Consider the following 16,161-nt stretch of genomic DNA (forward strand, 5'->3'; position numbering starts at 1 on the left):
TGATGTCACTTACGGCAGCCTGCCCAAAGCATTGGTGTATTGGTGGTTAGGTAATAGCCCGTCTCTTCCTCTCCCTTTCCTCCCCCCAGTCTGAGGTTGCATTAAACATTCCAGTGCAAGTCATCAGGAAGCAGCTTATTATGTTTAAAATTCAAATGCCAAATTTAGGTGAAAAATAACGTGATTTCTCAGGATTAAACATGCGTCTCGGAACCCCTGAAACACAAGTGAGTGCGATCTTTTAGCCGGCAAGACTTGTTTAACTTACAGCTGGTTTAAGGATTTGAGGAGCTATTCTCGAGGCATGATTTCTATCTACATACATTGCTGCACACACACACACGTTGGCTTCCAGCTATCTGCTGGGGCTAAAAAAAGATACAGGTGCCCCTCTGCTAATAAAAATCGGCAAAAGAAAACAAAGCCCCGAAGGTTGATACTTATGGTGCATAGCCATCGTGACTCTCCTGGTTTCGTGCTGCCGCAGGGAGCTGCTACATAGTTGAAAAAAATCAGCTGGTCGTTTTGTTGGCTCCGGTGTTCAGATGTCAGTGGGCTTGCTGCAGGCGGACTAGAGGTCACTTGCTCGTCGATGTTGAATTCTGTCCATGCACATTGCTGGACTCCTGCCCCTCAGTGGCCAGCTGGGAGGGTGGAGGAAGCAGGAGCCTCTGGGCCAAACAGGGAAGCATTGTGTGATCCCAGGCCAGCGGCAGCAGGCAAACAAGCAAGCCGTCTTCTTTTCCTCCTGTATTTTAGGACGGTGGCCTGGCTGGTTCCTCTCCATCCCAGCTAGAACTCTTCCTCGGGAGTCCCTTGTCAATTCAGCACGGGGCACTCTCCTTCTGAGCTCATCGGTACCTCCAGTGGGGTGTGATTAGCTCACCATTATGTAAATGAAGACTCTCCTCATTCCAGTAGCTTTGGGCTAGGAAAGTCCACGGATCCAAATAGATATCCAGAGAATCAGTCAGCAGAGCCCCAGGTGTTGTGAGACATTTGAGATCACGGGTCAGTTCGCAGACATTATCTCAGCCGGTCTACAGAAGTCCCCCTGCCAAAAGAATTAAAAAATGCAATGCTGGCAAAAAGCTGGACCTGAAGTCATAGGAAAACACCACAAAGCCATGCACATCGTGGGACAGCTCTTCAGCTGTGTCTGTTCTCCAGACAGATCTGTATAACTGCCCCTTTCATATTTCGCTGCTCGGTAGCTCAGCATTGGACAGCATTTTTTGACACACGCAATCTGGGGGGAAGGTTAGTCTTTAACGTGGTCAGAGCAAAGCGTCTTTTCCTCCTGATTTTGGGGATCAAGTTTTATATTGGGGGCTGTTTCATTCTGCTAAACTCTTATTGCTTCTCTCAGCACTGCAACGTGTGCTCTGCTTTTCCACCTACGTCTGCAGGGTGCAGAAGGCAAATGAACCGGCTCTGGAATCAGTTTTTTCCCCAGGTCCAAGCCTGCTTAGCCACACTTCTGTCTGTGTGATCTTCTGCTCTGTAGTCAAGAGTGCTAGACTAGTGTGCTAGCATGCTAATAGGTAACACAATAATTTAGCACCTCCCATGTTCCACTCCAAAACCAGTTGCATTTCAGTGATTCCTGTGTGTATGTAAAAGGTTTATAAAGTGCTCCGGGATCCTTCGGGATAAAAAGTGCCATATAAATTTTAGATAACCTAGTTATCTTTGAATATACTGCAGTGGAGATTTTATAAACACAGAGCCCTGTGAATCAGTGCCACCCCCACTATCTAATATTGAGGGACAAATATTCAAGAGTGCCCTATAAATTTGCACCCACAAATGGGCACGAATAAACTGCTGCTGCTCGAGTCTTGACATGCACATTTCTATACACCCAAAACCTCAGATTTGCTCGTACAGTGTATAAATGTGAGATCTGGGGCACGTGAAAACTTGTGCATGGAAAATGACACAATCATAACATTAATAATAAGTGTCCTTATAAAGACCTTGCCCTGCCCCCACCAAGGTGCTTCAGCTGCTGTACACCAAGGAACGGGTGCTACGATGCAAACCAGGACAAAGGATGAAATTCAGGCCCAGGGTGCGGCCCTTTGAAAATATGGCCCTTGAGTTTTGTGATAGAGCAGACATGATACTCCTGAATATACGGCTGCCCGGAGGCCTCTAGATTCACTGGTTGTACCGCAGCCTACAGCGACATGACTGGATCCAACTCCCATTGAAATCGATGGATGTTGAATCCAACTGCCTTTGAAAGAAGTTGTGGGGGGCATGGGTTTAGGGACCCAGAACTCAAGGAGAGACCTTCATAGCTATCCATGAATCCTCCAGAAAGGGGAGACTTGCCCAAGTATCAGGAGGGAAGGTCTATGTGGAGAGCAGTGGGGCTCAACCTATTTACCGTTGTGGGCCGCATATGCAGTTCTCTGTGCATTACATGGGCTGCATCCACACTCTCTCTCTCTCTATGTACTACCTGTATGGCCCTTGAGGATGTCACATGGGCCGCAGATGTGTGCTGATTGGGCCGCAAGCGGGCCGTGGCCCACTGGTTAAGAATCACTGGTCTGGAGGGACCCAACCACCCTGAGACAAACTCAGCACTGTCAGTGTGGGAGAAATGAAGGGCAGATTTGGTTCCTCCCCCAGCCATTTGGATAGCAGAAAGAATAGGCAGATGCTTTTTTTCTGTACTGCTGTTTCTAAAGAGCTGGAGCACTGTCTAGTGAGTCAAATGCAAACCTGGTAGGGAATCCTGGGTTCTCCCACCTCTGCCACTGAAGTGGTTGTGACCTTTGACAAGTCACCTTTCTAGGGAAACTGGGATAACAATATGGTCCTCTGCCCCCGCCAGGCACATTGAGAAGCCTGAACTCCTTGAAGTGACTTTATTACTGCACATATTGACTTTATTTACGCACAGTATTCTTACTGATCAAGAAAAGGAGTTTGTCACTAAAGGGATTAGACAGAAATCTGTGGCTGAGATGATTTCGCCTAACCTTTCATCTGCCATAATGTTGTGTTTTTGTTTTCCTTCTCCCTCGTTTCTCTGATCTGGGGTAAGGCTGTGGGGGGAGAACAGCTTTCCATTGTTTGCAGTAATGTGCTTTATTATTAAAAAAAAATACACATGCCTCTTTGAGGTCACAGGGCTGGCAGAACCTCTGCCACTTTGTTGTGGAAGAGAGAGAAGCCTTTGCTGTGTAAAACGCAAGGTGGAGTTAGGGTGATGCACCAGGAGCGATGGCTCCTTTTTACAAAACATTGCTGGGCTGCAGGATCCGCCTTTGAGTATACAGGGGCGTGAACAGCAATTAATCTTCAGGCAGGCCCGGGAGCTGATTGCCATCGAGTTGGACTTGGCTGTGATCTTCGCACCGCCACCTTCCTCCCGCTCCTTGCGGGTGGAAACGCTCTGCTGCCTCTGGCCATCCTGCTGCCTTGTGGATTCAGCCTTCCATGGAGCGTGTGCAGGCAGGAGAACTCCCTCGCTAGGTGTGCGGGGAAGAGAACTGTGCAGCTGAGATGATGATGTGGGAGGACGAGGAGACCTGCTTCTACTGTAGCCGGTACTCTGGGGACGGGATGGATTAACTGACTGCAAATCACTCTGGCTTCTTTTCTGTGCAGTGGTGGTTTTAGCTACACCTTTTGATTGGCGTAGAGGGAGAATACACCCCTATGAATACAGACAGACCCACCACATGGAAACTTAACGTCCTTAGAAAATCCCCATTCCCCTGCCTTCCCAGAGCTGCACACCTGTCGTGAGGGAAAATGCCATTGCCCATGGGGTGGGGATACTGGCCAGACGCTGGCCTTTGTTGAGGTAACAAGCTAGAATGCCGCTTACAAATCGCTTTCGGTTGCTCAGTGGCTTGGTCGTGACCTGTGTGAAGGCGGTCAAAGAAAGGTTTGAACAGCAGAATGGACAGGTACGAGGGCATAGCAAGCGGTATTAAAGAAAACCAACACCACACGCTTGGATCAGGGCAGAATCCAGAGTCTCAGGGTTTGTCAGCAATGAGCACCCCCAGACTAGGAGCTGTTGTCAGGACTTAAAAGAGACACAGCAGGCCAGCTCTCCAGCTGCAGTCACGTGCCATGTCCACGGAAGTCAGTGGAGCTAGGCAGACTGACACCAGCTGAGAATCTGGCCCAGCGTGTGTGAGAGACGGCGCAGGGGAAGCAGGGCTTGTTTTATTGCAAGGACCTTTCCGTTGAAGTGCGTGGAGCTCCCGGGGACGGCATTATTAAGTGGTTTTGCAATGGTGCAGGAGAGATTTAAACATCTTTATGTCTCAAATGGCCATTAAAATGCAGAAATGCACGTTCTGATTTCTCATGCACTGTTGCGGAAATATTTAACGAAGAGCAGGTCCCCGTCAAGCCATTAACTTCAGTGGTGAGCCATTGCCAAGGAATTAAAAAAGCCCTGGGCTGCAGGAACAGGGGGAAAAGGGAGAACTAGGTTCACAATGTCTCTGACTTTTCTGAAGGAGTGACATGCACATATCGCTGTTTGCAGTCGCCTCACACACAGCTTCTCTGCTTCCTTCGGCTACCAGCCTCCTCTACAGTGAGCTCTGCCAAAAAACAGAATTAGAGACGGGCCCCAGCTTCAAAGTCTGGATCCAGATCTGAACACTTCCCAGGTCTGGGGCAGTTCAGCTTGATTCGGTGTGTTATAGAGACATCGGTTAAGTGAAATTTCGGTGTGAGCGTGCAAAGGCAGGGGTTTTGTCCATCTGAAAAGAACATGATCTGGAGCCATGCCACCATTGGGGACTCTCTCCAGTTAAATACAAGAGCTAGAGTGAAGGAACACTTCAAACATCAGCCAGTCTAGTCTATGTCTACTGGGCTAGCTGGCCCAGGTATTTTTGAAGCTAAGCAGCTACATCTTAAACAACACCTATGTGATTAAAAGAACCTCACGCACATGCAACACATCACCAGAAACCTGTATCTGGCAGTCAGTTTCTTTTGGCAAATGATAGCACGGCTTGAGGGCCTGGGACTGGGATACAAAGCAGGTCATCTACTCAACGCCAGCCATTGATAATTAGCAACCTCAGTAAAGAAGCCAAGGTTTGAATGGGCCATGGACATTGAATCGTTATCTGACCTCTAGAGATGCCCCCTCCAGCTCACGGTTCGGGCATATCGGCGGCGCATCTGCTACCCACACTGAGCCATTTCTGTGGCTAGGATTCTGGGTAACGTTTTCAGAAGTGCCCAAGTCACCCAGGCACTATTGAAGACGTTACCCTGCGTCCCTAGCATTGTGATCAGCATTCAATTAACAATGAAAATAGAGGGGAAAACCCAAATAATTTTAGTGTCAGAGGCAAAGACTCATCCAGCTATCCTTGGGGATGGCAAAAGAATTAACACAATTTGCAAAACAGTTGGTGGCGGGGGGGAGACAGAAGGGAATTCTTGTAGTAGAAAATGACTAGCATTTCCTCTGTGATCTCATCTGCCGATTACCTTTCCCCTGACAGGGCGGATGGGAGAGGGTTTGTGTGTGTGCGTTTCTTCTTCTTAATCACAGGACATGATCACATGGTAATATGCAAGGTACTTGGAAGCTCTGAGCTGGAAAATAAGGCAGATCTTTCTGTCTTTTTTCCCTTGTCTCTTTCCTTCCAGACTGTTTTTGGGGACTAGAGTGGGATTCAGCCTATATAAGGCTGTTTCCTTTCACAGTCGTTCGTCCCGGCACACAGGAGGCTTCCCACTTCTTTTTTGTTTGTTTGTTTCAGCCGGCGATTCTGGCACATGCTGGACACACCACTGGTGGCCAAAAGCCAGCCCTCTCGTTTAGGCTATGATGTCAGTTTTCCATGTATTCCCCTCTGCCTCCTCCCCCCCTTTTTACATACTGTATATGGAAACACAATGGAGTTCCTCTCTGTAGTTTAATGGGAACAAACACTCAGTTCAAATATTAGCACTTCACATAAAAAGTGGGTCAGGACATAGTCCTGTTAACACTAATGTGGGTCTGATTTAGGAGAAGCTTGAAAATGAATGTCATTTGTTAAATATCCATCTCCCCTAAATGGCCAATCCCTGCCAACAACAACAACAACAAAAACCCTTCTTCTATTCTTTTTTTTTTTTTTTTTAGTAGCCGTGTTTGGGCTAAATCAATCTGGTTTAAATCAACCAGTGTTCAATGAACAGATGCCGCTAGCAATTTATGCAACAGATTGGTATTTTTCTTTGTCAGTGTTCTGGTGCAAATGCTGCATTTACCAAAAATAAAGAGAACTAATTAAAGTGAGGAGGATAAAATATGAAAGAAGGGGTAAGAACTGTTTTGGGGGGACCCCAAGGAGAATAACAATGGGTTGAAACAACAAAAAAGAACATGTAAGCTGAAAATCTGCAAGCAAGTTCTAATGGGTGTGAAGGCTCTTGGTGGAAGCTCTCTTGCTTGGAGCATTTTATAACTAGACTGAACACAGCATCAGAAAATGTGTTACAGGGAACAAGCTTGCAGGGGCCAGGATAGAAGTCTTTCCCATTTGCAACTTTCATGGGCCCCATCCTTGCACTTTTTGACTTGAATGGGGGGTAGAGGAAAAGCTTGTGGAGATCAGGCCCTATACGATAGCATACAGCCATGGTAGCAAAATAATAAGCACACAGAGGCACACAAATGTCGAGAAGGATATCACATGTTTTATTAAATGTCATTTATCTGAGAACACAGATGCTTTTCCCATAGAACATATCTTTCACACGTACAAAATGAGAAATTTAAGAGAGGGTGAGACAGCAATGAGAACTGTGTCTGCTAACAGTCTCTGAGCACTAGCCGCTTTTCATATATCTTTCTTTGGAGAGCTTTTACAAGGCTTCCCAGTGTTAGCGGGTGATACCATTGAAATTAATACAATTGCGAGGCTGTCAGGACATGAATCAAGTGATACAACAATCTGGAAATGGTTGGGACTACATGTATTTGCGGAAAATATGTGTTCACACAACAAGCACACAAGATGGGAATAATTATAGGAAGATGTTTTAATACTTAACCGGTATGCAAAACAGAGGACAGTTTGCTCTCCATAAAAATCTAGACAATAAAAACGTGTGCAGTCTTTATTTTGGGGAGGAGGGGGAAAAGCGGAGTAGGGAGTGTACAGAATTCTAGTCAATTGTTCAACAATATTTATTCCATAATTCCCTCTTCTCAAAATATTTCTTCTTTTAAAATCCAGCCCTGCTACATAAATGCTTTAGATCTCATGGATATCCTTTGATTTATTTTAACAAAAAAGTTTGATAATAAAAAAAACCCCAAACACATTAAATATAATTTTTTATATAAAAATGCTTAGTAAAAATATAGCCTCGTTGCCCACTGAAAATATATTGCTGATAATACAGTGAAACCTGTGCTAAAGACCACCCCTAATGGGCACCCTGTCTTAAAACAACCACTTCAAAATATCCCCAAGGTTTCCCATGCAATTTAAGTTGCCCTTCAATTAAACTCCTGGACAGTCAATTTGAGCAGGTCCCACTGGCGGTTGTCTTAGACAGGAATCACTGTAGTTTGTCTAAAAACATGGTAGAACAACTTGATCTCAGAAGTTACAGCTATACCCGGCTGAAAACAATGTGTAAGAAGCTTTGCCAGACTTTCCAGACGGCATAGGGTTAAGATATGGAGTGCCGTAGGCTGACCTATTGGTTCTGTTAACCCTGTGCTTTGGAAAATGCATCTATTTGTGTTATATAGTTATACAGTGATTTCAGCATGTTTTAAAAAAAAAGCGATGCATTTAATGAGATACTCTAAATATTATGGAGCTCAATGGTTAAAGGAAGATGGCGTTTCTTTTTAAAGGAGACTCTGCACTGTAGGGTCATAGGTTCTCCAGGGTCAGCTCATTGTACGTTGGGGCAGACCTAACCTGTGATGCAGGAGCTATAGTAGACAGCACTGCTGGCATCAGACAATGCCGATATCAAACTGCTCTCCTCACAGGAAATACTTCTCGGAGTCACTTTGGACAGGGAGACATGGTAAGGGAGTCCTGAGGTTTCAGGACGAGTCCTGCTCATGTTCAAATACTGGTCAAACTCATTGCGGTCAACATCTGTCCAAAGCTCAGTTTGATTCAAGTGATCTACACTGTCAACGTGATGGGCTTCAGGAGGGGGTGACAGCTGGCCCAGATGGGCAGACAGGACATTCTGAGGTCCAGCGCACATTTGGTTGTAGTATATGCTAGATGGATGGGGAGTCCTCATAGCATCAGCCAAATGTGACGGGGTCTGAGCATACGGCAGTGCCATGTCCCGCCCCAGGGGCTTCTCTTGGGGAAACTCCAGCTGGTGATGGGGGTGATAACCTCTAAAGGGCAGCATGTTGCAGTCATCCTGCATGTGAGGAGGGAAAAACGCTGGCTCGGTCTGTTCCAAGACATCCAAGGGAGACATCTCAGGAGTTGGCAAGCCATAGTTTTCAATATCCGACCCCATGGAGTGGAGTTCTCTGAAGTGGTTAAGTGGGGGAGGCTGGTGGTGGCCAGGCTGGCTGCCACTGTGATGATTCATGCTGAAGCTGTCACTGCAAGATTGGGAAAGGTTGTGGAGAAGGATATTGGGTTCCATCCTCTTGATTTTCTTGGCTTGCTTCTTCCTCCTTGGGCGGTACTTGTAGTTGGGGTGATCCTGCAGATGCTGAATTCTCAACCTCTCAGCCTCCTCCACGAAGGGGCGCTTGTCACTGGCACTCAACGCTTTCCACGACTGGCCTGGAAGGCGAAAGGACACCCCGTTAAAAATGCTCAGCCCTGCATCCCCTCAGCAGAAAGCACCGACCTTTGCAAACAATAAACTCCTTTAAGATACGAGACAGGAACATGTTTTTGGGTGGGGAGGTCACATCCAGAATGCAATTAAAAAACCAGCACCATACAAACCTCTGGTCTAATCCCACCTATGGGGAGAGGGCTGGAAAGTGATACCAACCCCCCCCCCCACACACACACATACCCCCCCCAAAGAAAAATAAGGATTTAACTCTTCAGCCCTGCAGTGAAGCAGGGGGAGAGGATTGCAATCCCTTTACTAGGAACCGCACATTCTGCTGAATTCTTTCTGGATATAGGGGTAGAGGCATCCGGCTCAGTCCTGCAATGGGACAGTGCAAGCTGTACCCCGAAAAGGAAAAGAAACCCCAACCCCATGGGAAAGCAAAGAAGCAAACTCCCTTTGCAATGCAAGAGAGGAAGGAGGTGGAGGGGTGATTGCAGCAGAGAGTTAGCAACCGCAGCCGCTCCAGCTGGAGCCCTACTCCGGCCACCAGGGCAGCTGCAACGGCCGCTCAGCCTCTAACAAGCCTTGTCCTTACCGCAGCTCCCATTGGGGCTGCAGCCTGCCCTGGCCCAGTTCCAAGGAGGGGCGCCGGTCTCTAGCCCCGCGGCTGCCCGCTGCCCCTGCCCCAGATGCCAGCGGGTGCAGCCTGCCCCAGGTCCCGGCTCCCTCGGGCTGCAGCGGGGGTGGCCTGGCCGCTTACCCAACATCTTGCTGAGCACGGCGTTGTGCAGGTCCGGGTTCTGCTGCGCCAGCCGCTTCCTCTCGTCCTTCGCCCAGACCATGAAGGCGTTCATGGGGCGGCGTATCCTGGAATCCTCCCCCGGCTTCCCCTCGGCTCTGCCCGAGGTCGGACTGTATCCATACCCGGGCTCCGGGCTCGGGGAGCGGCTGGCGGCTGAGCCAAGCGAGCCTGGATCTCCCACCCCCGCGCTTTGGCGAAATCCAAAGCCGGGCTCGGGGCTGGGGGTCCGGCTGGAAGCTGAGTCTGCCCCCGGGGTCTGCGGGTAGGCGAGGCCGGGATCAGAGGCCGGCGCGGCCGGGGGTCCCCATGAACAGTCGCCCCTGGGTTGAGATATCTCCTCTCTACAGTAGCTAGGCTCAGATATATTCATTCCAGCTGGACAGCCCTTTGTGTCAGAACCGACCAGTGAGAAAAGAATCCCGGGGCCGGCAGGATCGGGACCGCAGCCTGCTTCGGGAGGAACCGGGCAAAGTTCGCTTCCCCTCCCAGCCAACTTTTGGGATGCTGCGAAGTTGGAAGGGGTCAAATATAGCAGCGCTGGGCCAATCAGCGGCGGGGAGGCGGCCCCGGGCTGCATCGGGAAGGGGGTGGGCTGGGGGGGGGGGGGGGGTGCTGCGGCTGAAGGGGCGGGGGGGGCGGACAATTTCCAGCCTCGTCTGGCCGCGCCGGTTCCCTTCCGGCGATGCGGTTCGTCAGCGAGGCTCCGGCTTCGGAGGGTGAGTGCGAAGCGTGGGGGAGTCTCTTCCCCGGTGCAGGCTGCGATCCGGCGCGGCGGACCCAAACCCGGAGGTGATGAGTCTGACTTCGCCTCGCCTCGCCTCGCTCCGCTTGATGCTGTGCACTCCGTGTGTGCGTGGGCGTGTGTTTGCACCGACTGTGCGTGTGTTTGCACTGACTGTGTGTGTCTGTGTCTGCACAGACACTGGTGTGTGTCTGCACTGACTCTGTATGTATGTGTCTTTGCACTGTCTCTGTGTGTGTGTGTTTGCACTGACACTGGTATGTTTGCACTGACCGTGTCTGTGTGTGTTTGCACTGACTCTGTATGTATGTGTGTTTGCACTGTCTCTGTGTGTGCGTGTGTGAAGGGGGGTGAATAATTTCACCCTCCTTAGGTGAAATTCACATGTTTAAACACTTCATTTCCACCCTTTCCAATTCAGTACTTTTGAGGCGCGGATTCTGGGCTCCTTGACAGGTTGGTCACAGCTGGGGCTGTCATTGGACAGGGTCCTAGCTAGAAGTGGTGCTAGACCATGCCTCTTATCATAGAATCATGGAATATTAGGGTTGGAAGGGACCTCAGGAGGTCACCTAGTCCCACCCCCTACTCATCTGCATGCATCTATATGTGCAATGAGGCATGGCTATCTAAATGCATCAGTCCTTTTGCAGCAGTGGTGCAGAAAAGCTCCACTTCCCAGTGCAATAAAATGCCAGCCATGCAGCTAGGTGCTACACAAAGTGAATTGTGTATTTTACTGACGTGACCGGGGAGGTGGCGGGGTGGAAATGGAGCTAAGAGATCGGATTGAATGTATTGTCCTCGAATGCTCCCTGCCATCCGGCCAACCACTCCGGTTCCCATGCAAAGGTTCTCTCCCCTTCTATCTGCATCCAAACCCCTTCTGTCTGCAACTATCCCCCAGACCCCAGCCTGAAATCTGAAACTGAACATTAGGCAGGCTCTGGGCACTGTATTGTGCAAGAGCACGGCTCGCAGCAGAGAGCCGTGGTGGGATGTTGCATGCCATGGTCTGTGTGTGTCTGGAAGTGATTTGAAAAAGCCAATCTGCATTTAACCCTAAACAAAACAAAAGGCTTTTTTTTTTTTTTTTTTTAAAAAGTTCAATTTACCCTTCAATCTTGAGACAGAAACAACTGAGGTTTCCAACTAGATTTCCTGCTAGGTCCTTGCTAATATTTTGCAACAACAAATCAGCAGTGACTATAGAGGAGATCCTGAAAGCTTCCAGGCACCCCACCTCTGCTGTTCCCTCTCATGCACTGGCTTTAATGGGCGAGAGGTTTGTCCATTACGCTTTTGAAGGAGCAGATATTGTCTTTCAGACTGGAGATGGCAGCTGCAGAAAACTCCCCCTCTACTGCGTTGCCTTTTGAAAGAAAAACCCTGGCCCTGCCCTTAGCCCAGGCCATGGGAGCAGAGGGGTGAGTGCTGAGAGGGGAACTGCAGTATGTTCCACCTGTCCATGGCCAATGCCTGTCCCTACAGCGTTTTCAGTGAGGTAAAAATATACAACCTGCAGTGAAAATGCAGCCTGTGTATCTCTGAAGCAACCCCAGCCCCTCTCCAGCCAGCACCTTCCCCTTGCCATTCACCCCAGCCCCTCTCTGGCTGGGTGCACGCACCCCGGTGCCTTCAGCACCTTTCCTAGGATGTGTGCTTTCACACTCATCCATCCACGTGCATTCGCTCTGCACCCCGAACACACCCGCATCCTCCTCCATGTGCACTCCCAGGCTCCCTTTGAACTGGCAGTTTATCTTGGTGCCTCTGGGTGGCGTTTCATGCTTGGAGCATGCTAATCCCTGATCATCTCCTTTCTGTCTGGGGTTTAGTCCCCGGCATGGACGTGAACACCAGGGTGGCATTTTTTCTGACTGAAAGGCAGCCAGATCCAGAATGATGCTGCCAGTGATGTGGGTCGGCTGGGGTCAGAGGTGGCGTGGAAGGTCCATCGCAACCTCTCTGTTCTTTGCATCCCAGTAAAGCTCTCGGACTGTGAACGCAGGATCTATCTGATCCCGGCTGTGCTGGAGCTTAGCGGGGAGCACAGTGCTGGGAAGAATGTGCGGAGGTTTCCATTCCCCTGTTGAGAAAAGGCTGAGAGAGGGGAGCCCTCCCAGGGAGCCGAGGAGATATTTCAGAACAGCTCCAATGCAGTAAAAGCACAAGCTGGTTCCAGCTGCAGTATGGTCAATTTTAAAGGCAAAAGCTATTTGGAGCATGAAATAATCGTCGCTGCTCTCTCGCAGTCGAGGATGATCTCTATCACCGGTTTGGTTTTACGTGGGTTGTTTGGTGTCTAGCCTATCCGTGAGCCGCAGGCTCATTGGCGGATGGTTTTGGAAGGCAGAGGTGGGCCGCGATTGCTGCATGACCGTTGTCCGTCCTTCCTTTTCCGGCGTTTTTCTGAGACCAGGGCAAGGCCATTTTCCTCAAAAGGGGTCGTTCCTTCTCTGACAAGTCTTTGCCAGTTTGCCCTGTCTCCGGCGACTGTCTCCCAGTGCGTGAGGTGGATGCCACATCTCTTGATGTTAGTCCTGAGAGTGTCTTTAAAGCGTTTCTTTTGGCCTCCCCCATTTGCTTTCTCCTTTGGTGAGTTTGCCATACGGCAGTCGTTTTGGTAGGCGTGCATCAGGCATACGCGCACGGTTCCTGCTCCACCTTAGCAGATGCTGGATGATCAGGGCCTCAACACTGAAGCTAGTGGCCTCAGTGAGGACATGGATATTAGTGACCCTCCTGCTTTATGCTGAGGATCTTCCGGAGAAAGAGTTGGTGCTGGCGTTCCAGGTTTCGCAAATGTTTTCTGTAGGCCACCCAGGTCTCGCAGCCATAGAGGAGAGTTGGAATTGCCCCCGCTTTGTACACTAAGAGTCGAGTGTGCGTTTGCGTGTGCTCATATCACGGTCGTGGAACACCCAGCGAGACCGGCTGCCAAAGGCATGGCCGGCACAGCGGATTCTGTGCTGAATCTCGACATCTGTATTTGCCCTCTGTGAGAAAGGGCTACCAAGGGAGGCAAAGTGTTCTCCACTTTCCAGTTCCTCTCTCTCAACTTAGATCTTCCTTGCTTGGTCTGCTGGCTGGCCAGGAGCAGGCTAGTGGAGATTTTTGTTTTGCCGATGTTCAGAACTAGCCCTCGGCTTTTGTGAGCGTCGAGAAGTAAATAAGGGCTGTTTGGAAATCCTCATCTGCATACTGGAGTTCATTGTATTATTAATAAGATGCCACTTTCCCTTCGATATTCTAACAGCTACTCAGGGCCTTTTCTACACTGGGGACTTGTCTGGATTATAGCCAGGCGACTAGCACAGCAGCCCTGTTGGAAACCCTGAGCAGAGACCCACAAAGCCATTGCACTGGCGGAGCTTACCACAGCTTGAAACCCGGCTCAGCAGTGCACGATTGCGGGTAGAGTGGATTGGCCTAAATACACTTTGCAATGGTGCAGCTATACTGGTATCCGGGCCACCCATGGCTGAAACTGGTGCAGATTCCCAGTGATACACAAGGCCTATGGTTAGCTGACTGGGCCGCAGTGCAGACTGGAGATTAGAATGGAGATTTCGTTCCTCTGCAGGAGCTGTATGCAGTAGCTTGTCAGTGGAACAAGTGCTGCCTAGGGTTACTGTCCTTTCGGTAACTGCAATGCAGGGCAATGTGCTATTATTTCCATGTTGCAATGGTATCAGGTCAGGAGCATTTTGGGACTGATGCTGCCTGGCTGTTTTCCATGCCACGATGCACCGTAAACATGCCAATGGATTGTAAAACATTACTAGCTGCAGAGAGAGATTTCAGCCAAACACAAGCTCAAATCTCACTCCAATGCCGCACAATCATCCCCACTTGTCTCAGTGAAACATAGCGAACCACACACAAATGGCCTGACCCCGTGTTCATTCAAGTCGATCACAGAGCTCCCACTGGTGCAGGGTCAGGACCAAACTTTGCAAGGCTACAGCAGGGCCGATACGTGAGTTCAGTGAACTCTGTACTCACCAAAACGCTGGTGCCTTCCACAGTCCCTGCACCATGGTTTTGCTCAGTAGAAGGCTCCTGTACCGGCCCTGTGTTTCATGACCCCATCTTGCAACAACCCAACCTTTTTCTGTGGCTTTCGAGACAGTGATTTACATCCTCCGTCTGTTGTGAAACCCTTTTTATTGGTCATTCCAAGTCCCACGACCGCCTTTGTAAGCCCGTGCCCAGCGTTGCTGTAAACTGTCGGGATCTCCCAAGCTATGTTAATACCCCGGAGCACGTGAGCTGCTGTGTGGTTTGCATTGCAATGTTGGGCTCACCCCATTTGTAGCCCATCCCGCCCGCAGATATTTCAGCTTGCTATGATCTTGGCTGCACTGGGGCGCTCAGCAAAATGACGGCTCAGGCCTTTTGTTTGTTGCATCGTGACTGTACTCCCAACCCACAAAAGTGCTTTGGGTGGTGCTGCACCTGTTCTGGGCAGGCATCTGCTCACGGTCAGCATTGGGTGGAGCATGGACATAATAAGTTATTGCTACTTATTGCCACATGGGAGAACCGCACCTTCAGGAGGGTATTGTCCAGCATCAGACTGCGTCTGGGCAGCCAACACCCTCTTCTCTGGACGGGAACCCAGAAATACCGAGCCAGCTTTTCGGCATGCGGAGGACGGGACACGTTGCCCGCCGCTGAGCTCTTTGGAAAATCTGTCCCGCTCTCTCTCTGTGTTGCTGTGTGCACGTACACCTGTCCAGGTGGTCCCAGGCCAGGTGGTGGGAGAACAGCCTGAAGAATGAAAATGCCTAATTGCGACATTTTTCATCTATTAGATTGGCTAGATCTGAGAGTCAGAGAGAGAGAGAAAGGAGGAAGGCAGGCAGGACAGGTGAAGGAAGAAGGAGGCAGACAGGAGGGGAAATGAAATATGACAAAGGCAGGAAAGGAAGAGAAGCGGGACAGGGGAGGGCTGCAAACAGAGGAGAGCCATGAGCAAGCAAACCAAGAACTTTCTACGGCCGATGGTGCCAGGCACGGTCATGGTAACTTTGCCTGCCTTAGCCAATTTAGTCCAGGCTCAGCGACTGAAGCGTGGGGTGCTGTGGGGCCCTGCGCCGGGCTGTGTGTCAGTCAGGGATAGCTACATGAGCAATGTCATGCCTGCCTCGACTTCCACCCTTGCCAAGGCCAGAGAGAGTAAATCAGCCGAGCCCAGCAGACACCCTGCTTGGGGTGTGACATAAACACACATTCTGTGTCCCTGGCTCCACAATGGCTCCATCGCTCCTCCAGTCTCTTAACTTTCACCGGGAAAAAAAGAATCCACCCCCACCCCAACCAGCCCCCGTGTCTCCAGATATACACACCCGGCACCTCCCACGCACCAGAAGGAGAACATAAATAAAGCCCGGCTGAAAGTGGGGGGAGACAGCGCCAGAGAGACAGGCAGCCAGGGAGGGAGAGGGAAAGCTGCTGGGGGGGGAACTGCCTGGGCCCTCCAGCTTCTCATAGTTCGCATTCGCAGCGGCATACGGAGAGGAAGTGTTGGATATTCCTGGGCAGAGATAAGATCATTGTAAAAGCCAGCTGGGTGACCTCTCCCATCACCCGCCTCCCCAGGCCTGGCGTCTGACGAGCTGGATCTTAGCCCAACAGCCGTCACTCTGCACGGGGCTTGCTTTCTTTCTTTTTTTTTTTTATTATTGGGCTCTTGGATTTCTCTGCCCCCTCCCCTCCGCTGCCCCGGTTTCCCTTTATAGATTCCTGCGCTCCAGCACCACACCTAGAAGAGGAAGTTTGGCGGGGGATGTAGACTCTGTGGCTGAGACGCACTTTAAACACAAAAGTT

General features: G+C 50.1%; 1 protein-coding gene across 1 annotated transcript; it reads right to left on the reverse strand.

The window, feature by feature from the left end:
- Positions 1 to 6,916: 6,916 nt before the first annotated feature.
- On the reverse strand, positions 6,917 to 10,066 carry SOX18 (SRY-box transcription factor 18). The gene is made up of 2 exons (XM_067554078.1): positions 9,542 to 10,066; positions 6,917 to 8,777 (listed from the first exon to the last, which is right to left on the reverse strand). The coding sequence occupies exons 1-2, from the start codon at positions 9,951 to 9,953 to the stop codon at positions 7,927 to 7,929; spliced, it is 1,263 nt and encodes a 420-aa protein (XP_067410179.1). The 5' UTR covers positions 9,954 to 10,066; the 3' UTR covers positions 6,917 to 7,926.
- Between the last annotated feature and the right edge of the window lie 6,095 nt (positions 10,067 to 16,161).

Source organism: Emydura macquarii, unplaced genomic scaffold (assembly GCF_026122565.2).
Source record: "Emydura macquarii macquarii isolate MOO-44397 ecotype Brisbane River unplaced genomic scaffold, CSIRO-AGI_Emac_v2 contig_1483, whole genome shotgun sequence".
Taxonomy (NCBI): domain Eukaryota; kingdom Metazoa; phylum Chordata; order Testudines; family Chelidae; genus Emydura; species Emydura macquarii.